Source organism: Anser anser, assembly GCF_964211835.1.
Source record: "Anser anser genome assembly, chromosome: 12".
Lineage (NCBI taxonomy): Eukaryota > Metazoa > Chordata > Aves > Anseriformes > Anatidae > Anser > Anser anser.
In genome coordinates this window covers 2,860,685-2,887,812 of record NC_139733.1, presented here as the reverse complement: position 1 = coordinate 2,887,812, position 27,128 = coordinate 2,860,685, and the positions used below count along the sequence as shown (strand labels likewise).

The 27,128-nt window shown below is 37.6% G+C and overlaps 1 protein-coding gene across 32 annotated transcripts in view; it reads left to right on the top strand.

The window, feature by feature from the left end:
* Positions 1 to 27,128, top strand: part of CACNA2D3 (calcium voltage-gated channel auxiliary subunit alpha2delta 3) — a 509,008-nt gene that overhangs the window by 106,573 nt on the left and 375,307 nt on the right. For 2 of the 32 annotated variants that reach the window (XM_083795923.1, XM_083795925.1), the window contains exons 1-4: positions 5,015 to 7,946; positions 8,560 to 8,621; positions 9,504 to 9,632; positions 16,983 to 17,058. The exons of 17 other annotated variants lie outside the window; for them this stretch is intronic. Coding sequence is in view for 3 of the 15 variants with exons in the window: in XM_083795942.1 (XP_083652068.1) it covers positions 8,632 to 8,634; positions 9,504 to 9,632 (132 nt within the window). In the remaining 12 variants the exon portion in view is untranslated. 13 more of the 32 variants (XM_083795927.1, XM_083795924.1, XM_083795935.1 and 10 more) reach the window with 13 other exon arrangements.

Genomic DNA, 27,128 nt, shown 5'->3' with positions numbered 1-27,128 from the left:
AAGTAATGGACCCAAGGGGCATGGTGATTTAAAACAGCACCAAGTAATAATTACAGTAAGGTTTGTAAACTAAAGAGCCATCAGTATTTACAGGTTCAGACAAACAGTAATTTATTGTGCATGGTTAATTCCTGTTTTAACAGAAGCACGTTTGCGACTGCATATGCTGTTTGTTTGAAATGAGACAAATGAGGTTTTTGTGACTGAGAACAGAAGTGTCTGCAGAAGTGTGATATTTTGCTGGCTTATTTTTTTTTTTGTTAGACTCATGTTTCTGTTTAAAACCAACGCCAAACCAACAAACAAGAAAAGCACAACGGGAAGTGCATGCAGTGAGATGCTGAGGGTCACCTCTGAGAGGCTGACCACTCGCAGCTGTCATTTACCTAAAAAGATCTTGAGGGCACCCAGCATGATGTGTGTTTGGAAAAGGGTCTATTAATGGCTAGCAAGGAAAATGCAACCATTTAACTTAAAAAGAAAATCATCAGGGGTTAGTCATATGGTATTTACGCAGTACCACAAGGAGTTAAGTTGGCTCCTGCCCCCCAGCAGTAAATCAATAATGCATTTAAAATTCCTTCCTGGTAATTCTATCACTGGAAGCAGTGCAGGGCACTTTAATGGAAGCGCTGATAAGAGCCTGCCTGCAGCCGATAACAGCCCTTTTCCTGGGGGGGGGGCTCGCCTGTGGGCGCTCCCCGAAGAAGCGATCAGCTCCCCGCTTCTCTGCTGCAGAGCCCCGGCTTCCCTGGGGCCGAGCGGCCGGCCTCGGCCTTCGCTGCAGCTGGGGGAAAGGCGTTTTGGCTGGAGGTCGTCTAGGCGCCTGAGAAATGTTATGTTTGTTTTGTTCATTACCAAGTTCTTAAATCCACGCCTCACCATTTTAAACAAGTGCTACCGGTTATGTGGCGCTGTTTAACTCTGAGACAAACACTGATGTACCTCATATCAGCGTAGTAGTGTTATTCAAGCAGAGTTTGTAGTTAACATGAAGTAGTGCCTACTCTTTCTACCAAAGTCATCTTCACTGATTTATGCAGGTGGCCACATCTGAGAAGCTGAGCAGCTTTCTAAAAGCCAACATATTAGGTCGCTCCTACCATGGGCAGAATGGAAACGCTTTGATTCTGGTAGTTTGACTATAAAGAGAACCAAATGTACATCGTGCAGTGTACATCCTTTTTTTTAAAATATATATAAAGTGAGGAAACACGTTCAGTTCAAAAAGCAATGATTCCAGTTCTGTTCAGAACACAGAAAATTTAAAATCTTTACAGAATGTTCTTTTTTTTTTTTTAATTTGCATCTGTTTAATTAGTTGGATTTTAATTTGAAACATTATAATGGAGAATGAACAATATTTCATAAATGCTTTTGGTAATAATGTATTACAACAATTCAAAATTTTTACCTTTTAAAATACAGGTTTCTAGGATTTGTGGCTATATTTTTTCTTTTACATTCTATTCTGATTGTAATGAAATATTTGGAAGAATATGGGTAAAATCCTTTCTGATGAATAAACTGAAAATGTGAGCCATTTGCTTTCTCAATGAAGATGATGCTTGGCTATTTCAAAATTGCTTTTGATTCTTCATCTAGTAGTTGCATAGAAAATAGAGAAATTCTAAAAGATTCTAAAAGATCTGAATTATTTCATTTATAAACATAGGAATGCTGGCAGTAAATTGACAGGTGAAGGACTTCCTAATGACGACAAGGTTTGACTTCCATGCAGTGCTAGATTAAACTGGGATTGCTAAATGTATTGCCCCCCCTACCCTATGCTTTTCTTAGAAATTGCAGCACCTGCAAGAATTTATAAGGAAGGGGAGTAACACTTAATATCCTCCTGATGATGGACTGCCTATATTAAAATCCTGAACATGAGTAGTGGTGATGAAGGGTACTTGCATGTCTCATCCGGCATCCCCGTGGAGAACTGAGTGGCCAGCTGGGATTGAGCATCACTTCAGCTCTCTAATTTCTTGTTTGCAGTGCCACCTGAGTGAATTTTGTGTTTGGATGCTGATGTGGAGGTGCTGTATGTCTGAGGTCATTCTCATGGAAACCTGAGAACCTGGCAGAACTGAGGGTAGCCTGGCTTTAACTATCCAAAGTTGGTGTTTCATGGCTGTCTTTTTAGCTTATTTCAATGTATTTCAATGTATTTCACAGGGTGACAAAAAGCCAGCATTGGCTATTTTTCAGGGCTGAATTGTTTTTGACTATATTGGAGTATAAAGTGTATGTCAATGAAATAATTGCATCTATCTTGATTAGATACATTTAGTGTCTAGAGTTCTAGTGTAAGCAAATCTTCAGACTTGTTCTGAATCATCACTGCTTTAAATGAGAGGAAAATTGGGACTGCTTTGTATTAAAATTTGTTCTGTAAACAATCATGGAAACTCACAATTTTGTGAACATAAACAGACCCATTGGCCCAAGCAGAAATGTTTAAAGGGTTAGGGACTAAGCAGGGATTAAGAGCCGAGTGATGTAACTGTGAGGCTGCAGTCACTGTAAGAATCTATAAAGCTCTGGTTTTGCTCCCAGAAAAGCTGGTGACAAGCATTAGCAGCTCTTACAAAAGCATCTGTATTCTGTAAATCCTTACCAATCACAATATAAAGCAAATCCTGAAATAACCTAAACACAGAAATCTACATTCCCTGGAAAAAGAATCCTACTATAAGGCACAGGGCTCACTCCAAGATGATGTATCAAATACTCAGAAGTTCAGTATGGCTGAAAATCTTACGTGGAAAGCATGCAGGTAGTATCATGAGGACCAGCAACATAAATACCAAGAGCCAAGATCATTCCTAGTACGTGTTGGTTTTAACAAAGTGAGCCTAGTACAGAATTGCCTTTAGTCTTCATTAATTGTGTTAATTGTGTTTCCTATTTAAATAGGGAAATTCAAAAGGAAAAAAAGAAAGAAAAATGCGTATATAAACTGGATCTTGTTAGGAAGATCCATCTCAGGCTTGTTGTCACCAAAGCATTCAACTTGCCGTAAATGATCAGTAGCCCCCATGTGCCCACCTGCAGCTGCTGCTGCGAAAACATGAACGGCATGGAGGCATGCAAGATGTTAAGATGGACAAGATGCACTACAAAGTCTGTAAGATATGTTCAGATTGAAACCCAGCTCTTTTTTTATTTTTTTAACTGAAATATCAGTGTAATGGAATGGTAACATATGAACAGTTTTTAAATTATGCTTGGTATTTTTAGCAATGTGCAGTGTTTCCTTTAATCCATTTTATTCGGATTTATAATCCTTTTTTTGATCAGAGGCTTCAAGCCTTTCTGAGTCCTCACTAAAGCTGCTGCTGTAGTAAGGCCAAAAAGGATTGTATGAATTTGGCTCACACTCCGTTGATACAATTTATTTATGTTCCTACGAAGGGATATATCCCAGCACAATATTTCTGCTACAGAACACACTTTTCTGTAAATAAGTCATCTTTCATAATGTTTTATAGTTACTTTTGTGCATCTTTGTCTAATTTCAGTAGAGGTTTTTTGTTTTAAGATAACATTTTTGAGATTCATCACTATACTAAAATTCTCAAGGGCTAAAATGTCAAAACTGAGTCCTGTTTGGAGCATTTTACATCGAGTCTCACACGTAATGAAGGGGTCTCTCAGTATGACATGTTTCTTTTTCCCAGTTCTTTCTTTAATAATTAGATTCATTTAATGTCCATAATCAGGTGTGAGCTCGCAGTCCCCTTTCAGCCAAGGTGCCTGCACCACATCCAGGCTCCTTGCATCAAGGAAACCATCTGTCAGTGGACCAGCTTGGAAAACTTGGCATAGATGCATCTGACCTGGTGATGAGGTTTGATCTCAGTGTGTAAACTTTCTGTGACAACATCCATGTATGAGCACAAGTGTGCTCTCGGTATGATGTCCAGGTCGCCTAACCCACCTGGTTTTATACCTTTCCTTCAATGCATTCCTTTTTACTGGGTTTGTTTAGGGAAGAAAATAGCTTTTTTTTTTTTTTAATTAAATTTAAACAAGTAATTCTCAACAGCAAAAGCTGGAATAATATGAAATATTTGACCAGAACCAGGTTCAAAAGCTTTGTATTGCAATTATGAAGAGAAATCAAATAATTAATGCACAGAAAGTCTAAAGGTCATAAAATTAGTGTTGTGTGAAGTTTCATACCTTTTGACCACATAAATTCTGTTCTTTTATTTCATGCAGATTTAAAAAATGACTTAAACTATAAAATCACTTTGAGGTGCCTTCCAAATAACCCTGAGACATCCTACAAAGCATGAAAGCAATACCAATTGATACTGCGTGCAGTGGGCAGGGAAAATGGCTATCAAACACTCTGCTTTTTCAAACAGGGAGGGGACAAATCTTCCTCAAATCTTAGACCAGCCCTCTGCAAATAGCTGGTGATAAAATGAGCCTTGCGTCTTCCTGTGAAACTCAGAGATTCCGCTTACTGTGTAAGAGTCAGTTCTGGGGTGGTGTGAATGCCCTGAATCTGTCCAGTTGTCAAGTCTAAATATTTATATCCCATTGAATAAGTGTTAACAGCACCTCCCATATTTCAATTTACTGTAGCTGCGCTGAGTGTAAAGTGATGAAGTAAACTGATGGTTCAGTTTGCAAGTGTTGATTGCACTAGGTCTCACTGAAGTGTCAGTGCAGGAGTTGGATTTTTATTTAGGTTACTGGGAAGTAGCAGTTGGAGTCCAGACACTGCAGCATGTGGTCCTTGAATGGAGTTAATTTGTGGGTGCATCGCTGGCAGGTGTTCTTGGTGAGAACATTTGTGATATTGGCATGCTACAGGAGGAGAGATGGCATCTTCTGAAAGAGCTTGGAGCATAGTATGTCTGGTGCTTGCAGAAAGGATCAAGGAGCGGTCAGCAAGGGCAGAGATTTCCGTCGGTTGACTTGTCCTGTGCTCAAAGGGAGGATTTTTTTTTTTCTCTCTCACAGAGGGGACTGTATTTAAGATATGTGACTTGATGAGATTTTTCTGGAAAAATAAGTGTTCTTTTCTGAAATGGACTTGTCCTGTGTTCAAATGTTCAAATGGAGGATTTTGTACCCTCTTTGCTCACAAAGGGGATTATATTTAAGATCTGTGACTTGAGATTTTTCCACATGGAAAAAATAAGCATTTTTTTGCTGAGATGTTGAGTGTCTTTGGCCTTTCATCTGTATAGGACACCCTTGGGCTAGATGGTAATTTCTGTGTTGTAAAGGGGATGCTGGAGTTATGTTTACAGCCTTGAGTAGTGTTTTCTATGTATGCTTATTTCTCTGATACACTTAAATATTTTATTATCCTGTTTTGTCAAGGGTAAATACGAACTCCACTGCAACTAGGTTTTCATTGCTAGCTGATTAAGGTATTAGGTTTTTGTTCTGAAGTGTATCAAAGTTAGTGACTTCACAACAGCAAAAGCGGAGGGCTTTGAGACTGTCTGCTTCTGCAGAAATGTCCTAAGTAGCAGAGATGGAGGCCTTGAAACAGCAGTGCAAGAAAAGGATATAGTAATTTCAGTGGTGTCTTCAAAAACAAAACAAAACAAACCCAAAACACACAGACACAAAATCAAACCAAGAAGCCCACAACTTCCTGCTATTTTAATCTGCGTGGGCCCAAAAAGCATTGAGATGAATGTGTGTGTTCCACAGTGACAGTGTGTTCCAAACTGTGACAAACAATATTCTAGAAATTCTTCCTCTGCATTTGGAGAAGTGTTTAGACTGGTATTGTGTTGTTTTTTTTTTTTTTCCCTCCTCACAGAAAGAATGAACTGGAGGAGCAAGTGAGTAAAATACTTTGTAAAAAGATTGTGAACTGAGAAGTATATACATTTTCCCAAGAATCTTGGAATGAATACAAGGTTATTATAACACTTCAAATAGAAAAGGTTTTAATGCCTAATCTAAACCAAGGCTCTAGTCTATTCCCCTTACACTCTTTATCCCTTTTAGAAGAAACATAAATAGGTTATTGCTGGAAGAGTCTTTTTTTTTTTTTTTTTTTTTTAATCTGAAATCTGCTAAGCGGATTCTTGTATTGCAGGTCACTGCAGTAAATCAGAAATTCACTGTAGCCTCTGTCATATTAGCTAATGAACTCGCCTCACATGAACACTAGGTACACTAGGTAGTCTCTCATTTTACGCAGTGAGTTCCATGGTTGCCAGGATTCAGATACAAATGGATTCTATTGCATATTTAGATAATTTCAGTCACGGTATATTGTGAAGTTGCTTTAAAATCTCCTATGTGGCCGTAAGAGAGACTACAAATGTGTAGCCTCATTAAGTGTGTGTTAGTTCAGAATAGCCTGTGAGAGAGAACAACCTGGCATCGTATTTTTCTTCTCTTTTTGAAAGGAAGGAGTTCTAGAATGTCAGTGTACTCAAATTTCCAGTTTTATACATTTATAACAGTATCAATTACTTTTTAATGTGAAAATTATCCACGCTGTAGAATTCTATAATCAAATGATTTAATTTGATCTTTAAAAATCTTTAAAAATCATAAATTGAATAACTGTATTGAACTGGGTAAGCTCAGTTTAAAAGGTCTGTCTCTATCTCATACTGCCAATGATTACTGAAAAGCATTTAAGAACACGGAAAGGTAAGTGCTGAGAAATCCAAAATTCAGAAATGGTAGGCTTGAGCTGCTGAACTGCCTGTAGCCACCCCTGTCACAGACCCAGAACAGCCCTGCAGAAGTTTGGTGGTGCGATTCCACTGGGAAGGCAATTAATCCCTTGAGAGAGAGCTATTAATATGCAAATAAGGTTCATGACATGGTCGGCATATTTAAAAGAGCTGTGTGACAGTAGCAGACACTTCCATCAGACTGGAGAAAAAAAAAATCAAGCTTTTGCAGGAAAATGAGGTTCCAAGGAAAGAAGTTGTGCTGCATAGAAGGTGACACTTTCTGAAGTGCCTATTCTCAGCTCTTTCAGCCTAAGCTGTGGCAACGCAGGTGTTGAAGCAGTATGTCCTTCTGGCGTGAGCACTGTCACATTGATATAACTTGCTCCGGCAGACACTTTGGCACCAGGGCAGTGAATCTTAAACTTTTTCTCTGCGTGTCATTTCTGCATGTGTCATTTCCCACACAGCTTGAGAACTGCTAAGTAAGAAGCACAGCCCGTGCCCTTTGTAAGGGCTAACGCGTTTCCAGCTCCCTTAGGATGAGCTGGATGTGGCTGGGTGGGGGAGGTCAGCACCTGCAGTCGGTGTGTGAGGGCCTGCTCCTTCTGCCGGGGCCCTGCCCCACTCTCCAGCTGCTCCTGCGGCTCCGCTCCTTGGCAGAGTGCCTGTCCTTCTTGCCCCTTATCTGGGCCCAGTGATCTGAGGTACTTCCTGCACCTCAGTTACAAGGGGACTCTGACGTGACTTCTCACAGCGTAATCACAGACTTCTCACTGCCCCGTAGGGACTTAACTGAAGGATTTGTAAAACACAGATGAGGTCTCCTGCCAGCAGCAGCTCTGCTCGTGCTGCAGGCCTCTGGCTCCTTGAGGCCCTCTCAGGCCTCCCCTCAGCCGCTCGCTGCCTCTTTAGGAGCAGCCTCTCTCCCTTCACCTCCCCAGTCTCTCTCTGTTTCCCCCGGACCCAGCTGCTCTTTTCGTCAATGAGCCGGCCTTGGCGAAGCGGCACTGCCTGCCACAGGAGCACGTGCCAGCTGTTGAGGGGGTGGTGCTGAGGTGTGCCGCAGGTGGAGAGCATTTAGAGCCCACAACTTGGAGGCGAGCTCAGAATGTGCAAGGGGAGTGCCGAGCTGCAGGTCTCCTGTGCTCTGCAGGTGCTTTGAGGAAGCATTGCGAATTATTTTCAAGTGCTGAATCTTGGACTGCTGACCAAGAGTCAGATCCTGCCTTGCCCAGACAAATTTTCAGGCGTAGAGTGGGACTCGGATTCGTAAGCACACACCGGAGACTCCAAGGATGGAAGAAAATTGTCTGGGTGATCTGTAGTCATTTATAAGGTTTAGACCTACTTAGAAAAATCAGTGTGAAAGCAAACACAAAGTTCTGTAAAACTTTATTTTCCATTTCCTTTGTAAACTTGTTTTGTGTTTATAGCTCAGAAACACTTTCTGAAAAGCAAGGAAAAAAAAAACCTATACAGTTAAAGAGGTATGAAAGCCAGTGCTGTTATACAGACAATCCCAGAGCTTCCAGTAAGCGTACCAGAGTGGGAAGCAATAGAGTTTGAAGGATTGTACATCAGAAGATTAAACAAAACACCCATTCCATGTTGTGATACGGAAATTGTTTGGCCTGTAATGAGACGCTTCTGTTTTCAGTAGTGCTGGAAGAAATTCAGTACATTTTATATTGCTCACATAAAATGTCAAGAGGCTGGGAGTGAACTGTTCAGACTGTGCAATTTAGCGCAGGAAAATAGTTTGTCAACCTAATTTTATGGTTACAGCAATTAATTTAATATTTTTATGATAGACTACAGCCTACACTGAAGAATGTCTTGAGCAAAAAGGCACTAATACTTGGTCTTTCTGCTTTTTGAAAAGCAGCAAAACAGCCTTTGCAGTGAAAATAAGGAGGACAATAAGGGACTGCCAAGTGTCCAGAGGTGCTGTACCATGGTCTGTGAATTTGTGTAAAATGCATTGGGTGGTGAGCTAATTTTTCACTGGTGGCTTAAAACAAACTAGACTGTGATGATATAGTCAATGTACTTATTTCATAGGTAAGACATAAGGATTTGAAAATAAATGTTAAGAGTAGGAAAGAGAGTTTTAGAAAGGTTTTTCATAAATATCAATTTTTAAAAATAGTGTACAAGAATGATTAATATGTTTTGATTTTTTTCTCCCTCAAAAGATTCCTTGCCTTTTTAGTTTTTCTTTGCCTTGCTACACAAGTCATATTTTGATACGAAATGACAATTTTGTAGCATAACATACTTGAATAATACTCATCCATATGTAGTTGTTGAATATTACTTATTTAATACATTATTTGATGAGCATTGACATTATTCCTATGCTTTATATAAAAGGAGCAGAGGTATTCTAGTATATCAAACAATGAAAATGTAAGAAGGAAGAAAAAGTCATTTGAATTATAATGAAGTGGTATAAAATTCACAGTACATTAGTTTTCATCTGTGGGATCTTATAATGAGTATTGTTCTGCCAGGCTAAAAATTAATGTTGTGAGGAAGTCCCCTCAAGTGCTTTGTGATGTTTTGTATCTTCTCACTGTGTTAGCGATCATAGGGTTTGACCCCAAGTTCCCAAATGTATCTCATTAACACAGAGATTTTTGCTTTAGTTTGAGTAATAAAATCACTGTAGATGAGTGTCATTTTTTCAGTGGAATGGAAATCTGGAAGCCTCCTGTTTTTCTTTTATTATTATTTTTTAAAGGTATATTGAGATCATTGATAATTGCCAAAGTAACTTGGCTGACTTTTTCCAGTGGATGAAATTTTACATTGCCTCCTCTGCAGTTCTACCAGAGCAGAGCTATTTCACAGAACTGGGAGACAGCATCCAGAAACCAGGTCATCACCTATTGTAGGTTGAGCATTGGGTTTGAAGAGCACAAAGCCACATTTCAGTCATCTTTGCCTTCTCAGGTTAGTTGCATTGTCTTCGAAGGCTGAAGATTTTTAACCCATTTACCTTCGTACAGAAGTCCCTTCTGTAAAAGTTATGCTGAATTGTGGAAGCTGATGTGAGTGGGTAGAGTCAAAACATTAAGCATCTTCTGTGAACCAAGCATGCAAAGGCAGAGCTTTAGCTTTTATTTACAGTAATTTTCAGCTGTTGGAATTAGTGTCTGGTTTTCTGACGTTCTGTTAATGATTCAGATCTACGTCTGGAGCTCTAAAATGTTGTATCCATAGAAATGTTTCATTGATGCAAACCATTAGTATTGAATAGAAATAAAATGGCACTTAAATGTAATAATTTTGCAGAGAAAGCATTGCAACTGCAAAATTGTACATCTGAAACCTTAGTTTGTGAGATTCAGTGCACAGGATACTCTCAAAGTCACTGATCTCATGAAGAAACAGCACACTTACAGCTTGCATCATAAAGTGTTTGCATAAGCAAGCACAAATGCTTTTTCAACTATAAATCAAGCTTTCCTTAGTTCACAAGTGCTCAAGTTTGTCAGCTAAATTGCTTTTTTTTTTTTTTTTGAAATGTGGCTTGTTCATTTGTTATTTCCCTGAGGGTTTTCATTTGCTCATTTTTAAAGATAAAGCCTCAAACAGATTTTCATATGTCCAGTTGTAAGCATCCTTTGTGTGGATTTAAATGGCTACTTCTGGCTGTGAGCACTTAGTCTTTAGGACTGATGGTGTGGTAGCCTTTGGCTCGAGGAGGTGCTTGGCTGAGAACAACAGATGGGCAGGGGATGCCATCAGGGGCATTAAGCTGCTGTGGGCATGTGCTGGTTCCACTGGCTGGCTCTTACCTTGGGGCTCTGTCCTTGTAGCTGCAGTGGTCACTGCCAGGTGTTTCCAAGCCCTCTGTGGTGGTCCTGGTGGTGGTTCTAGCCAAGATCTAGAGTTTTCATGTGCTAATGTTAACTTTGGCAAGGTGACAAAGTAAAATGCTTCTGACAAATCCAAGCAAGAGAAGTGAGACTCTTCCCTTATTATTGATGTTTGGTATCTCAGCAAAAAACTAGCACAACGCTGTAGACAGTTTGCTTGTCCTTGGAGAATATCAGCAACTTTTGCAGCAGACAGGAGCAGTTCTAGTAGGAACTCCCAAGGGTTTTCTATTTAGGCAGACTGAAAAATACGTGTTTGTCTTCTCTTACGTAGACTTGGATTTAAATTGTTTCATCTTTGTACTCAGGAGATTATTAACACTGTAGTGGGATGACATCCATAAAAAATGCAAAGCATTTAATTCTGTCACTTCCAGAATGTTTTGGAAAAGTCAAAACCTTGTGACTTAGCATATTAGAAACCCAACCTTTGAAGTGTTTCCACGCTTCTGTTTCAAAATTGACATCTCTGTTTTATTTTCAAAATGAAAGGGCAAGAAGGGGATAACGCACTTTGACCCAAGATGAAGTCTTTTATTTAACCACTGAATTGAAAAACATTATTTGTAAAAACTTCCACAGTATGAGTAACAATACTGATGACAAATCAGAGACAACATAAATTGTAAATTTTTCATGTGGTGTATATTTTGTTATTCTGTCATGTTTGTTTTAGAGCATCTCGGAGTTCAGTTGTGTATAGTTACCTAGGGCAATGAAAAGACAATTTTATCCCCAAAAGTCTGCAGTCTAAATGTAACACGAGAAAGAACAGCTGGACACTGCAGCAGTGCAGGTGCACTAGGAAAGAGTGGAATAGCTGTGTTAAGTGTAATAAGCGGTGGTCACAGCACACCAGCTGTCTGGCCAACAAGAAGCAAGTGTAAAGTGGATTAGATATTCGTGAGTATAGCTTCTCTGGCTTGCTGTATTAAAGCTTACAGGTGACTTTATTACTTGTCAGATTGGTAAATGAAAAATTATTAGTGGCTGAAATGACGTGCGAATGTATCTTGGCAACGTGGTTGAGAAGAGTCTGAATACAAGATGATGACAAAACCATTTGTGTCTTTAGAAGAAGCAATGTTCTCTGAATTAGCTGACTTAATCAGCATTGATGTGCGCTTCGTAGTAATGCATGATATAAATTGGAATTGGAAATACTTTTATAAAGGTTGGCTTAAATATAATGGAACAGCTTATTTAACGTAATGCCCCAGGTAAGGAAGGAAAAAAAATAATTTGTGCCAAGCTTTATTTATGCATGGCATGCTGCAGTTTGCAGAACGGTGGTTAGAGATGCCTAGGTTGGCCAGGTTGGCCATTTTTTTCTGATGTCAGAAAAAAAAATAATTGCATCAGATGAAGGTTAAATTTAGTCATAAATTAGTCTAATTCTGTCTCTCCCTTGTCCAGTCTGCAAACATTTAGATATAATCACAATTAAATATGTTGTTGAGCCATACTTTATGCATCGCTGAGCAATTATTAGTTGCTTCATCCATATAGGCATTTTTTGTGTCGAAGATAAATAGTAGATTTCTATTTCCAGATTATAGCACCGGGTGCATAAATGAAACTCGGTAAGTATTCTTGTTACTGTTACCTTAAATGTCTCATTTTAATTGCTATTGGTTTAGTAGTTTACCGACTAAAAAGACTTAAGATCTGCATGCGTGTCTAATTAGGCGTTTAGTTAAGCAAGTCCTGTTGTATTCTAGAAGCATGAATCTTCTCTCTTGTAAGTAATATTGCATACAGTTTCACAAAATTAGTAATTCCTTTCCTTTCAAAAATTTTGATTGTTCAACATACATATTGCAAAATACATTTTATGTGACAGAGTGTAATATCAAGACAAATTGAATGTTAATCTTATTTTAGTTAGAATGTTAATTAGAATGTTAGAATGTTAATTTTATTTTAGTTAAATTTTCTTCCCACTTAGAGCAGCTTAATACAATGTATGTCAGCCTCATATTTATGCTTGAATTTGTTCAGATAAATTGTCGTTCTCTTAAAATAAGTATTGAAAATTTTTATTACAAAAACAAGTAGACTGCTTATTGCATGTAGGGAAAAGTGAATAATTAATACGAATATTCAAAATTCATATTTTAAAATTAAATTTTGTGCATCTCAAATTAAAAATTATAAAGACTTCATGTGGCTTTAGGGTTATATAGCAGAGCAGTTAAATGCTGGAAACTTTTTCTACTGAGGACTGTAATTTTATGTGTTATAAGTCAAAGCAAGAGGAACTACAGATCTTGGCCAAGTCTGAATCCCCAGTGAATTACAGGCTCATCATGTCTCTCTACTTTTCCCAAAAGGAGAAAATTGGAAACAGCATGGTCATGGTAAAAGATGTTTTGGTGGACAAAGATTTCTCATCGTGTTGTGGTTAGCTTTCAAGAGCAACTCTTTTGTTCCAAGTAGTTTCCACAGGTTTCATAAAAAGGGTTTTAACATTAATATGGAATATGAGGTTACTTACACAGAGTGCTGCTATGCCTTTGGCCTTACCATTTTTGATGGATGGAGCTGTATGCAATAACTGATGTATATTTAAAAGCACATACCTGTTCTTTATATGTAGTATAATTTGCTGACTTTGATGGTGACTGTGCTGCAAGATGCTGGTGGCTTTGCATCTTAGCATTTGGATGGTATTTGGACAGCAAGTTATCAATATTCAATTTTTTTTCCCGCTTTCTTTGAAGTACTGTTCATCCACTGAATCCTTCTAGTCATTGCCCTACATTCCTGGATGTCTGAGGCAGGCTAGGGAAGGTATTTTCACTTGGGTATGACAGCATCATATCTGCTCTGCCAAGTGCTTAACCTTTTCTTTTGCCTCCGCTTAGTTCTCATGTAAGTGGTATTTTGCACTCATCTTACAACAGAGTAATTTTCCTCTTGTTTTCCAAGTGGACGCTCAGGTCTCAGTGTTTGCAGTTGTGCTGGCAAGGTTCTCAATTTTTGAGGTTATTTATGCGGTGGCTGAGCAGAGACTTGTCAGCTTTAACTCCTGCTCTCCTGCTGTATTGACGAGATCTGTTCATTCCAAGCCAAAAGTTCGTAGTACGTTTCAAGCATCAAGGAAGCAAGTGGTTTCTGCCACTTCTTTTCTGCAGTGATGTGGATTTTCTTATGTGTTTAATAAGCTGTTGTTTAGACAGCATTAAAATCAAAATGTCAGTCAGTGTAGGTGTGCATGTCTCTGCTGGAACTGTATAATTAAACAAAGGGTAAAGCAACAAAATGTGGAAAGATTTTTTTTTTAAAAAAGATAAATTATTATTTTTCTTTGTTATCTGAATCGATAACATGAGACTGAATCTATAATATGAAATCTCGAGAAGCAAGACAATTGGAATAATAATCTGTCAAGAAATTCTAAAACTCGTAAATGTTTTCCAGGTTGTAACAAGGTTAATGTAGAAGCACACAGACTGTGGGGGGGGAGCTTCTCCAAGCATCAGTACTGCGTGGTGCACCCAGGCTTCATGGGGCTCTTAGCCTGTGTTTGGGGTTGCTGTTAGTAAAACGACTTTTAGGAAAACATATTTAGGTGGCTTACAGTCTGTTTGCAAAGCTTGGTTGAAACAGTCCCTTGTGAAATGCAGTTGAGTGGAAGGTAGTAATGCTATGAACTTGTCCTTAGGCATTAATTACCTCCAGAGAATTCTGGCCCTTTGAAACGACCAGAAACGGGACATGCTGTGGTGCAGAGAGCTGCTTCAGCTCCAGTGAAACTGACTTCATGTGCCGCTTCTTAGCGGAGGTGGCTTATCACAGTAACAACCTGCGATAGTTGCAAAATGCTAGAAGTACATCTCCTAGCTTAATAACATTATCTGTCATTATCAACGCTAAATGTCACTGTCAGCATTTTTTATTATGTTTGTTAATGTGCACTTTTAAATGATAGCAATAGAAACAATGCAGAAAAGTTGCCTTTTTTATTTTATTTTTTTTCTAGAGCATATCAAGCAAACAATATCATTTTGGCAAACGTATTTTTTACAAAGCATAATTTGCTGAAATAGTGAACTAATTCTGTGCTAATGACGGCACGTGGACACCTCGGGCGTTGTTGGTTTTTCTCTGTCAGCTGTTTTGAGATGGCAAGGATTGTCTCATGTTCGTTCACCAGCTGTGCATAGCTTTTGCTCAAGGAAGTTTTTTTTTTTTAAAGATATAATATTATGATGCATTAAAAGTATAATTTAAAAAGACATAAGGATGCATATCCTGAATGCAGTGATTGCATTTGGTTTAGAGAAGACTGGCGTCTGCAGAAGTTTTCCTGTAAATTAGTGTCCTATAATTTATAGCTATCTCACAGCGATTCTTTGCTGACATATTTTGAAAGCATTCTGTCATAATTTTTTACCTGTATTTACAGAATAAACATGTTTAAGGCTGCTTTTATTCTTGTATCTAGAGTTTGGACTTTTCAAAGCTAGTCCTGCAACACTATGCTGTGCTCTGTGCCCTTCGCACAGAATAGATGCATCTGTTCGGCAAATGTTGCAGAAAATACTGGTTCTCTGCAGAAGATCTGCCATCTGTTTTGTCTGGTTTTGTGTTCAGGGTTTCTGTAGAATGTTTTTAAGCTAGTTTTGTAAGTTTTAAATGTTATGTTTTCCAAAGCTTTCCTTTTCTGAAGGATGCAAGATGAGTGGAAACAGTAGGAACTGCTGATTATTCACCCTTGTGGCTGTAGGTTTAAAAATATATCGGTGCTTATTAAAAGGTTGATATTTATCAGAACTGGTTTGGTAGTATTTGAATAATCATAGCTCTTTCCTGATTAAAATTAACAAAACTGTGATAATAGCAGTGTCAGGTGGCTCTTGCACTAAGATTTCTAGACTGTTTTACTATTGCATTTGAAAGACTTTCCCAGCTGTTAGATGCAGGAAATGATTAAAGCATCTTGCATGAACATAGATTAACTTTCTGATGATATCATTAAGGTGGAAATGTAATCCCTTTGAGGGAAAAAAAGCCAAGACAACATTAGTAACATGGAATTAAGTGGAGCACAGTTTAGAGTGTATAAATAGAATTATATTGAGGAAAAAAATGTTTAGATATCTAAACATTTAAAATATCTAATGTTCTCACTGTGTTGGTGTTTATGGAGAGCTCTATGTTATGAGGCCTAATCCAAAATATGCCAGGAAAAAAATATTCCTCTGGACTTCAGTGAGGTGTGAAACAAGTTTTATATAAATTCATGGAGTTCTATTATTATCATTAATGACAGAATAAATGGGTGCTGTTATCTGAGACAATAATTGTTCCTTACCTTTCCCGCTTTGCAAAATTTCATTTATTTTGCCCTAAGCATCAGTGCTTCAGAATGTTCCATATTATTAGTTCTAAGACTTCTAATGATTTGCTAAAGATGCTCTGTGCAATTAAAAACAAATAGAAGCAATGCTAGTCTTTTTCACCCTGGAGTCGGAGCTCAGCCATGCTGTTTGCATTGGTTGCCTTTACGCGTTTCAGCTCACCTTGGGCATCTCAACACATGAAAGACATTTATGCTAACCTTGTTAGCAAAACATTTTTCAAAAAACAGCTTTCAAATTTCTGTTATTTCCTATGCTTCTGCTTTACCATTGAGGATACCGGAGTATTGAACTCAACCTCTGTATTTAGCCATAGCAAAATGGGAATGCTTAAGGTCGACTGCTGTTTGAGGTTCTGGGAAATCTATTATAAGGCAGAACATTTCACACTTCAGTAAGCTCCAAATTAATTACATTGATGGTACATGAATACCAAAAGAGAGTGAGTATAATTAACACTACTTCAGCAAACATCAGAGGAAATATTAGTGATTTCCAATTGATGATAATGCTAATGTGTTATATAAAAGTAGTTTATTAGAAACGGTATAATACTGTCTCTTGCTATGCCTGTGTAATGTGCTAGTTTATTAATTTAAATATGTTTTTATTGGCTATTTAAGATTATATCAGCATGCAAACACATTTTAATATAATCTTAGCTGCAGTTAACGAATAGGACAGTTTGGATGTGAGAGCAGACAAATCTAAAATGAAATAGGAACATCTTATGAAGATATCTTCTAGGGTTTATAGTGCAGCATTAAGAGCTGATGCTGTCTCAACATGATCTGTAATGTAGTGAGTGACATGTACACGAAAATATCCCATTAATGGTATTAAGCTTTCTATTGTTTACAATCTGAGCCTTAATGCATTCCACCCTGCCTATTGTAGAGTACTGTAAGAGCAGCCACTGTAAAATGAGCTGTCGGCATCCAGAATAAAGTTTCTCACCCAGAAACAATGTAATAAGAAATATAATTAGATCCTCTGATTAGCAGAATGCAGTGAAATTATATGAGGTGTTTCTGATTTTTTTTTTTTTTTTGCAGATGCTAGCACTTTATAAATTTGCATCGGAATCTTATTTCAACCACTAAGACTGACTTTCAAGCAACAGTAAGCAGGGTATAGCTAACTACTGAAGCAGAAATCTAGAATCAATGAGTAATTATTAAGAGCTTTCCAGAATATTAGCTGTTTCAGTTGCTGCAGTGATGGAATAGTCCATTAGATATTTGTTTCTGGCAACTCCTGAGAATTGATTCTGATACGAACAACCAGCCATTTTGATCAATACTGTAATTACTCTTATTGATGGATTGTTTTACAATGATAGTCATCATTGCAATATGTCTGCTCAGGAGGCATCAAGACAGTCCGCTGCATGCAGTAATGCGCCACAAATATCTGATTCAAATCAACACACTATTGAGACTGGGCTGACAAGCGTGAAATTAATTGTTCCACTTCATGTAAGACCTACATTCTTCTTTTGAGAGAGTAATTTGTTGCTGCGTGTAGCCTGGGAACAGTACAGCCTCAGTGCCATGTTAGGTGTGGCTTTCTTGGTCTTTGTCTTTTCCCCACAAGATCGGTTCTTTCACCCTTTTAAGCACCATAAGTGAAGGAGTTCATGTCTCAGGGGCTCTGACACAATTCATATCTTTTCTGGTTGTTGAGGGAAGGATTGCGTATCTTGCTAAGAGAAAAAGAGGCTTTATGATCCAAGCTATTGAAAAGCTTTAAAATATAGGAATAATGGTGAGGCAAGAAAGTCACAAATACTTGTGTGCAATAATCTAGCAGAAAAAGGTAATGTTTGGAAGCAGACTTTTTTCAACTTAAATGTTACGTTGCTGCTATTTAAATTTTTTTTTTTTCCGTGAATGTTTATACAGAAAATACCTTCCAGTTGTCTCAGTAGAAAAATAAGGATTACATCCAGTGAAAGAAAATATTTAGAAACACAAATATTGATGTACTGTGCCATGCCACTGGTCTCTTGATGGTTGGTTGGCCAAATGGCTTATTAAGAAATAGAAGCTAAGTCACGCAGCATTTATTGTGATAACGTAGTGATGATTATTGGTACAGCTAACAAAATTATGTTCCTATTACTGCCTTGTGTGTTTCTTCTTTAAGGCTGTGTTATGTTTAAGCTTTAGGTTTAGTTAAAGAATATTCATGCTTTTTAAAATAATTGAACTTAAATGTTTTTAACTTTATCCTATTCTGTTTTCTCATTTTTCTCTTCTCTCATATCAGCTTTTGTGTTTCAATGGAAAGATGAGGATTGTGTGTAATAAACGAACATAGTATGTATGTAGCCATGCATATGTACGATTACTGTTATCTCTTCTGTTTAATGTCTGACAAAATAAAGTAATAACTGGGTGTGAATGAACTGGTTTGAATATGGAAGATACAGAAATAGCTACAGAAGTAACTGGCTATTTCTCTACTATAGTGTCTCTTAGAACTGGACTTTGAGGCTTATGCTAATACTTCGGTTTTGGACAGCTGGGAACAGCCTTCCTGCAGAAGCAACCAGCACAGACTCACCCATTTATTTTTCAAAATGTCTTTCTGTTTATTGAAAAATATCCTGTGTAAAGCCACTTTTCTCTCATTAGCTCAGTAGAGCGTCAGTATTTTTAGCAATACTGCTTATATAGTTGATTTCAGTGGGTTCTGTGATAATAAATTCTGTGCTTTAAACATCTCTTACATCTCAACATATATATGTATTTAATAATTCTAAAGTGACTTTTTCATCGTGTTTTCACATTAAAACTTCTTTGTTTTCTTATGGTATTCACAGCGCTCTTCCAGTGATAAATCACTACCAACAAGCTTTTAGTGTGTCCTAAACAGATGCACATAGGTGGTTTATTTTTCAAGTATATCACTTAACAGACAAACCTTTTGCTTCTTGCCCAGCAAAACTCTTCAGGGATTTGAGCTGTACTCCGGTAGCTTCAACCATAGTGATCCCATGAGGCCTCTTCTGTGCCTCATGCTCTGCTTCTGTGTCACACTGTATGCGTTAGTGCTGGGCAGCAGTGCGGTGACATCGTGCTATTATGATGCAGTCAGTGCCAGTATTATTAGGTGCTGGTGATCTCAAGGTATCTGTGGTGTTTGCTGATAGACCTGTGACTTCACTGAACTGTCATCCAGTCTGGCCTTACCTTGTCCCATCCAACTCCTCTGCTCTGTCTTTCATAGCAAGCATTCACGGGTGTGTACGTGCCTCAGGTTCCTTTATAGTGACTGAGGTTAGGGCTGATGCCTGTTGGAAATCTATAGCTCCAGGTAACGTGTAGTAGTGCTGACTCCTGACTAACCTATCTTCCCATTGTCATCCTGAGCCTTTTTTCTCTAGCGCTCTAGATTAGCATCTCTGCTACTCCTGTTGGTGTTGAAGACCTCTCTGTTAACAAAGACTCATTAAAGGAAAATGATCCAGTATAAAATGACTGGAGAGATGGGTGTTGCTTGTGACTGAAAATGTCTCAGCTTCCACTGGAAAGGCGTTTTCTGAGTGAGTGTTTACAAAATATTGATGGAACTCATGTCTAACAACAAAGCTGGTATCCGCAGTCATTAATGGGACTCGTGCACATTTTCTCCTTTTTTAATCAAAATGAAAAAAGAAGAGCTAACTACTGAATTTGCCACATAGATATAACTGAACTTTTGTTTGTGGAAGACTGATTATCTGGAGGAAAAATAAGTTTATTGTGATTTGTGGGCAGAGATCATTTGCATGTTTTCCCTGACACTGACTGTTGACTGTTCACTTTTAGGGGATGAGCTCCTTTAAAATGATTTCATAATAAGGATGTTATATACCATATGGAAGTAATATTTAAGTGCAACAAATAATTGAAAGAACAATTAAGAAAAACTGAATTCCATGTTTATTTTTAAATCCACTGAAAACTTTTTGAAGATGCCTAGAAGTCTTTGGGGTTGTTGATAGAACACAGTGTTGCTGTGAGTGAGCCTTGAGGCACCTTATGAGGTCTAAGGTTACTGGGGAGTATCAACAGCTTTGGTAGTAGTTTTTGGTTAAATCATCTCCCATATACGGTATGAAGAAATAATTAGAGCTGTATGAAATAACTGAAACAAAATTCAAATCTTTTATGGAACATTTGGCTCAATTTGTCCTGTGTTAATGGAGAGGATTTTTAGTTGGTTGTGACTTTTTTTTTTTTTGATTTTGGTTGCTTTTTGCCTGAGCTAATTCAAGATTTTACTGCAATCTGAAATTTATATTGTACTGCCAGCATGTAGGCATGAATCAAAAATAAGTGAAGGCCAGTTTTTGTTCAAAATATACCACATTTTTTATATGCAGCAAATATAAAGAAGTATCAGGGACACTGTTTTGCTTTCCCTTTTTTTTCCTCTGTAGTTGTTCTGGGACAGTCCGCAAGCAGCTTTTGCTTTTGGTTATATCTTGAAGCAAAACTTTTGAAATGCAATTAAGTTTTGTGTTTTGCTATGAAATTGCAGATGTGTATATCTATCAAAAATCGTGTTTTCTTCTAAGCAAACATAATTAAGAAATGGATATTGTGCTTCCATGAATTAAAATAGTAATAACAATAACAACAAAACCAGAAAAAGACTACAAAAATCTTCCTAATTTTCTTTTTTGGTTCATTGTTTTTTGTTGTGCTTTGTATGGCTCCTTGAAATTGCTTTTTGCAATGAACATGGAAAAAAAATCTAACATTCACCTGTTCACCTGTGGGCTAAGTACACAACCAAGTTCTTTCCTCAAGATAGATTATGCAGGGCTAACAAAAAAATATGTATCAGGCTGTTCTCTGGGTCAGAAATTCAAAGAGCCGCCTCTGCTATATTTTGGACAGTCAGCAGGTATTCTATTGATCTTTCTACTACTTAATTACCATAATCCTGTTGGCTTTGTTGCTATTACAGTATGTGATCTGTGGTCACTCGGGTTTTATTTTATCTACTGTATCAAATATAATGTACTCTCAGTCACTTATAGTTCTAAGATTGTTTCTATGTGTATTGATTTTTAGCTTGTTTTATTAAACAGTAAGGTGAAATTCAAGAGCTTGCTTGTTTGATAAATGTCTTACAACTTTAGTTACTTGTAAGAAAGAAATATCAGCTACACAAAGTAGAAAAAGGAATACAAAGGACATGGTTTGTGTTCGGAGATTGGAACGGGGAGGGTTGCAGGGCAGAATAATGGGTATGTTGGACCAAGCATGTTACAGTGTATTGTTGTTGCCCTAAAGATATAGATAATAGCTATTTATCTTCATTGTGGACAGCTTCACCTGGGACATAAATTTTCTGTGCAGAGAACATATTTCCCCCTCTCCCCCTCTACCCCCTTGAATTTCAGTGCTCACTTCTGGTAGTCGTGTGTTTGAACAGTGTTGCATGAGTAGCTTTTACTGCTTCTAGTTTCTCTTGTAGTTTTTGTAGGTTTTGTGTTTGTGCATGAAACAGCATGCACCTGGTTTTACTTGGTGTTCTTGTAACAAAATTGTTAGTTCACTACTAGGTTTTGTTATTTGACCAAACGCTGGCTAAAACAGTTGAAAATCAAAACAAATTTAGTCTTTATGAAAACAATGCGTGCTGCTTTCTGAACCATGGTGTAGGCTAATCTATTTACCCGTGTACATTTTTCCTTTAAATCGGCATTAAAACATCTGTTTATTTAATGACTATGTACCCTGTAAAAGTCGTATGTTATTGTTTGTAGCCAATGTTAATTAAAATACTACCAGGAAAACACTTTTCATGTGATAAATCTCCCAGTTTTTTATCAGCTTACAGTCCTTGATTCTTAATTTTATTTACTATCTCTTCTACAGTGAAGGCTCCCTATTTATCTATTTTAAATATGATCACAATTAAGATGATATGTGAAAATAATATTGAGATGCTGATTAGTTTCTGTAATGTCCGGAGCAAATTGATAAATCAAAGAAGAAAGAAAAAACAAACAAAAAAAACCAACACTTTGAGAGCTCTGCAGGTGTGCTTTGGAGTTCATTTTGCACTGGGATACACAGTGCAGACTGGAAGTCCACCCTTCATGTATAACAGGCTGCCTACTTGCAGCAAAATGCTTTTAAAAAATAAAGAAAGGAAGCAGCTATAAAGAAAAATGCACAGCTGAGTACTATTGAGTGGGAAGCACTTTGACAGAGGTTTTTTTGTGGCTATTGACACTCTGGATCTGGTACAGTTATGAAACTTGAGTGTGTTATTAAAAACAAACCTAATGTTGTCTTTTAAACCAGAAATTTGTCTCTATTCCCAAGAGCTATATTTGAAGTAGCAAGTGCTCAGTATACAGCTCCTTTGATCTGATTAGCAGATTTGAGGATTTTATTTGTCCAGTTTTGAAATGGAAAACACTTTTTTTTTTCCCTAAAACCAATAAAAGCCCTACATGCCTGTGTGTATATGCTAGTTTTTCAGAAAATTTGCTTTCTTTTCTTGCTTGTGCTTTAATCCGGGTAAGAAAGAGAAGGATAATATACAGGGGAAAAAAAAAAAAAAAAAAAAAAAAGGAGGGAAGAATTTTTTTCATTTGTCAAGCAAAACTACAGACAAATGTAGATGGTTATAAGGCATTGTACAATTAAAACTTGTTTGAAATATGAATCAACATGGGGCTTTCGTTCACTAGAGTCAGCTATCATTTATCTGTCTCAGAGGTACTGGTTGCTTGTCTGCTGTGGCCACAGAAAATCCACCACCATCTGACAATTGCTTGGCTGCATGAAGTTTAGTGTATAAAGAGGATTAACTTATAATTTCTCTATAATTCTCTCTCTGCATTTTGGAAATAAAGCTAAGGTGACTTAAGTTAGAAAAGCAGACAAGCTTGCTGCAGTAATTAACCATCTTAGCCCTATGAAATCCATTGGACCCTGGTGTTGCCTACTGACGTTAGGTCTGTCTACACTCCAAATTTGTGGTGTTCTCTGTTTTGTTCCAGCACTTTATTTTTGGGCTGTCTTTGAGAGCAACCAACTTGTTCTCTGCAAGAAGAATTGTGGGCACTAGTTTGCTCCAGGATGCTGCCCAGAAATGCTGTACACCGTATGTTGTGCTGAGACATAGTCCCTCTGGTTAGGATGCTCCTTAAAGGGATCACAGCAGGTCATGCATGCTCAGACATTCCCATATGCTCAAAGCCATTCAGGAAAACACCCTCAGCTTTATGCTAGAAAATTCTATTTTGTTTGCTTGCGTCACAACTAACAGACAGCAATGATGTGTCAGGAGCAAGGGAGCTGACAGCAGTTGTAGGACAAATGCAGCAGGGACTTGGCCAGTGTGCCCAGCAGGTGCCAGGCACGAACAGCCTGACTACAGCAGTAGTCACAAACAAATGGAGTCAGGGATGAGGGCTTTTGGTTGAGCTTGGTCTATCAGGGCAGTAGGGCCACAGCTGTCGTGCTGCCCTGAGATCTCACAAGCAGATCCCCCTGGAGCACGGTCAGTGCTTCCTTTGGGCTCAAGGTGTTTCCCCCAACCTAATTTACCATTGAGTATTGCTGGATTTAATTGATATGCTTTTTACCCCAGTGTTCTGCTTTAAATAAGTGTGTGTGTGTGTATATATATATATATATATATTCTAATTCTTTCATATACTTGGTATTTGAGCTGGAAATAATATAGCAGATTCTGGTATAGCAATGTGTTTTGTCTCTGTAGTTTTAAAAATGATCCAAACCCGAGACTTCAATATTTCTCAATATTTCTCCCTTTTTTGGAGTGGAAAACTTGAAGACTTAGAGCGTGATATGGACAATTTACACTGGAAATTTGAGGAAATATATAAACAAATTATATGTGGAAATGAATCTGGTTGTTATGTTTTGAAAGGTAGCCATCATGCATGTGCAAGAACTTGTTTCCAACAAAAATTGTTCAGTGGTAGATTTATTGAGCAGGCATGGTAGCCAGATTGTCATAGTAAAATGTAGCCATTTCTTTGGGTCTGCATCAATAATCCATATAGTAAATACAGTTGAGTGTCTGTGTCCTGATGACTAATTGTTCAAGCTAGAATTATAAGAAAGAATGAATCAATCTGTATTTTCAGAGATTTTTCAAGGGGAGGGACTGGTTTGATACATTTGAGACCTGCAGTACTCAAACTTCCTAGTGAAATGGAGCCACTGCAACAGTATCAGGTCATAAAAAAGAATGCATTCCTCACTTTTGGATTAGCTCTTAAATTAGTGATTATTTTTTTGTTTGTTTTGATTACACAAATGCAAAGTGTGCGATGTAGTGTGCGATTCTTACCATGCTTTATTTTTAGATTAATACAAGTTGTTGATAGTGTTTGAGTCAAGGCACTGTTGAGTCATGTACACCTTCAGCCTCAGCAGCAGAAATTGTCCTCTGGCTATAGGACGCCGTAGGATAACTGTGTATTGTAGGATAACAGTATCTCGAAAGCTCTCATCTTTTCTGGAGGCTGCAGTAAGTACAAACTTCAAAAGGGGTAGATAAAAATACAAATGTTTATCAATTACAAGCAGTAGAGAGTGCTCCTGCTATTCTCTGTCAGTGCTGTTGTGCTGCAGGATGGCTGAACGGCAGGGGGCTTTGCGTCAGAGCCCTCGCAGCATTCCTTCACTTACAGCAGCATTTTGTTCTTTGTATTATGTTGGTGTTGTGTGTAAGCCTGATACTTGCTGGTGTTTGAATTGTAGATTCTTGTATTTCATGGTACTTTTGCAGTTTTTTGGACTATTTCATGCTGCCTGTATGCGCTTTTAAATTTTGGGTCTGTCTGGCACTTCCTGCTCCTGCGAGTGCTGTTTGCGTGCGGATGTCACGGTGATCAGCTAGGGGAAGGAGGGTTTGCAAGAATGTATCAGCTGCTGTATGCAAATTTCTTGGAGCTTAAAGTGATGTAGAATTTTAGCTTCTAATGTGTTAAGCAACAAAATTCACTCCAGTTTAAAAAAAAAAAAAAAAAGCCCTCATTTACTCCTACCTGAGAGATTTTTTTGGTTAATTAGATTTTTTTTTTCTTGTCCTTTCTCCTCTCCCCCCATGTTAGCATTATGAAACTGGTAAAGTCATGATTTCTTGCAAACTGCTTTAATAACATCAGCTTTGCTGTTGTATCTCATTTTCACAGAGGTTTTTATCTATTGTTAATAAAAAGTCCAATCTGTTAGTATTGTTGGTTGTTTTACAAACTACATGAAGCTTATGACCTCATTTTTGGTTTATTTTTTATTACCATTTCCAAGAAATTGAGCAGAGATAGATATTTTATATTTCTAAGTGGGAACTTTTTGGAAAAGTGAGTAGTTTTTAGAACTATTATTTTTGGACTGGAGATATCTTACATAGAAGAAAATTGCTTATGCAGTTAGATTTTGTTGTTTCTCTATTGGGATAGATTCCCCACTCCGCTGTAGAAGAAAAGAAATGCTGATTTATGCAAGCACACAAAGGTCCAGCGGTGGTAAGTATGTGAGTACATGTTTTGAGCAAACAAAATTTGGGCAACCGTAACGCATAAAATAAATAGTGACAACAATGAATTACGGACCCATAATTCCACTGAGGACTTCTGCTGATGGCATAAACTTGAAATGTGAAACTCAAGTGGTTTGTGATGCTCCATTGTTGGAGCCCGGAAAAGGAATTAATTCCAGTTCAAGCTTGATGATTGCAAATTCACGTGATTTTCTTTTGTTGCTCAACATGTGAACCTCACCTCCTTTCCCATTGTAAATTGTCTCTGTCTGCATCTTCCTATCTTATGACAGTGCCCCACTCCCCACCTCCTCCCCTTTTCTTTTTCTTACAGGGGTGGGAACAGTAATGCCTTTTGTTTTCAGTGTTCAAACTACTGCAAACTGAGAGCTAAGCTATACCTGGAAAGCTTTAATGTGTTTTTAAATATCTGAAGTATGATTGCTAGTCAGTCAGCTTAAAGTCTTTGACACTGTGTTTGATAAAAGCTTTTAGCTTGATGTGTGCTTGATTTTATGGAATCTAAATAGAGAATAAGTGTTTTGTGATTCTAATCGCAATTAATTGAGCCTCTATTTCTAGTGAAGTTGTATGGTAGTGGTTGGAAATATTTTTATGCATTTCTTCAGCATTCTTATGAGGGGAATAAAAATAGAGCATTTATGTTTAAAATTACTGTGCTTTTTTTAAACGATGTACAGTCCTTGTGATTCTTCATGATACATGTTTACCATATGCTTGAGAAGTGGGATAACTGATTTTACAAACTGAGTAATAGATCATGTTCATAAACATTTCAAGGTAGATAAACACACAATGTCTCATTTGTCTGAATGTATCACAATACTTCAGAATGACAGGTATTTCGTGGTATTGGTACTTTAGGAGTGTTGCTGCGTAGTCTCTGTATATCTTCCTTGCATTAGAATTATGGAAAGTATGCTTTATTTCATTAGTTTCAAGTTTTACTCAAAACTTCTTACTCCTTTTGCTTTTCAGATATATATACAAAGCCCTGAAAATATAGTAATAAATTTTAAGTTACTTTTTATATTAGGTTTCAAGTTAACTAGCCTAGTGTTTTTAGCAATGGAAGTAATAAGCCTTTGCTCTTTATGCATGTACAGTGTATGTGATATAAACATTATTGCAGGAGTAGTAGTTAAACTGGAATGCTGTTACTGACTGTTTCCATAATTGTAGTTCCTAGGATTTTTGATGGTGTTTGGGATTACACCATGCAACCTAAGACTGCTGGCAAGTCTTCAGAACAGAAACTAATTCCCATTCCTGATGCAAACTGTTCTCGGGGCTACACTATTTGGCTTTTTACAGATTTTGTTTTCTACCTAATTTGCAAAATTGAAGCCTATAAAAGCAAGGTGAAGCTAACTATGGAAATATTATCATCCTTGCTTAATGTCTTGAGAGCAGATGCACTGAGGAATTAAGTGACTAATTCAAGGTTATGCAGAACTCTGTGGCAGAGCTGGGATCTGAGCCCAGTTCTTTCAAGTCCAAGGTTAATACCTCAGCCACCAGACCATTCTTTCTCTAAGAATATAGCCTTTATTATAACTGCAGATTTCACTTGTGCTACTTTTACTGCAAAACCAAGTCCCTTTGACTTAAATTTTCCATCGTTACTCTCAAATAAGAAGGGATTTAAA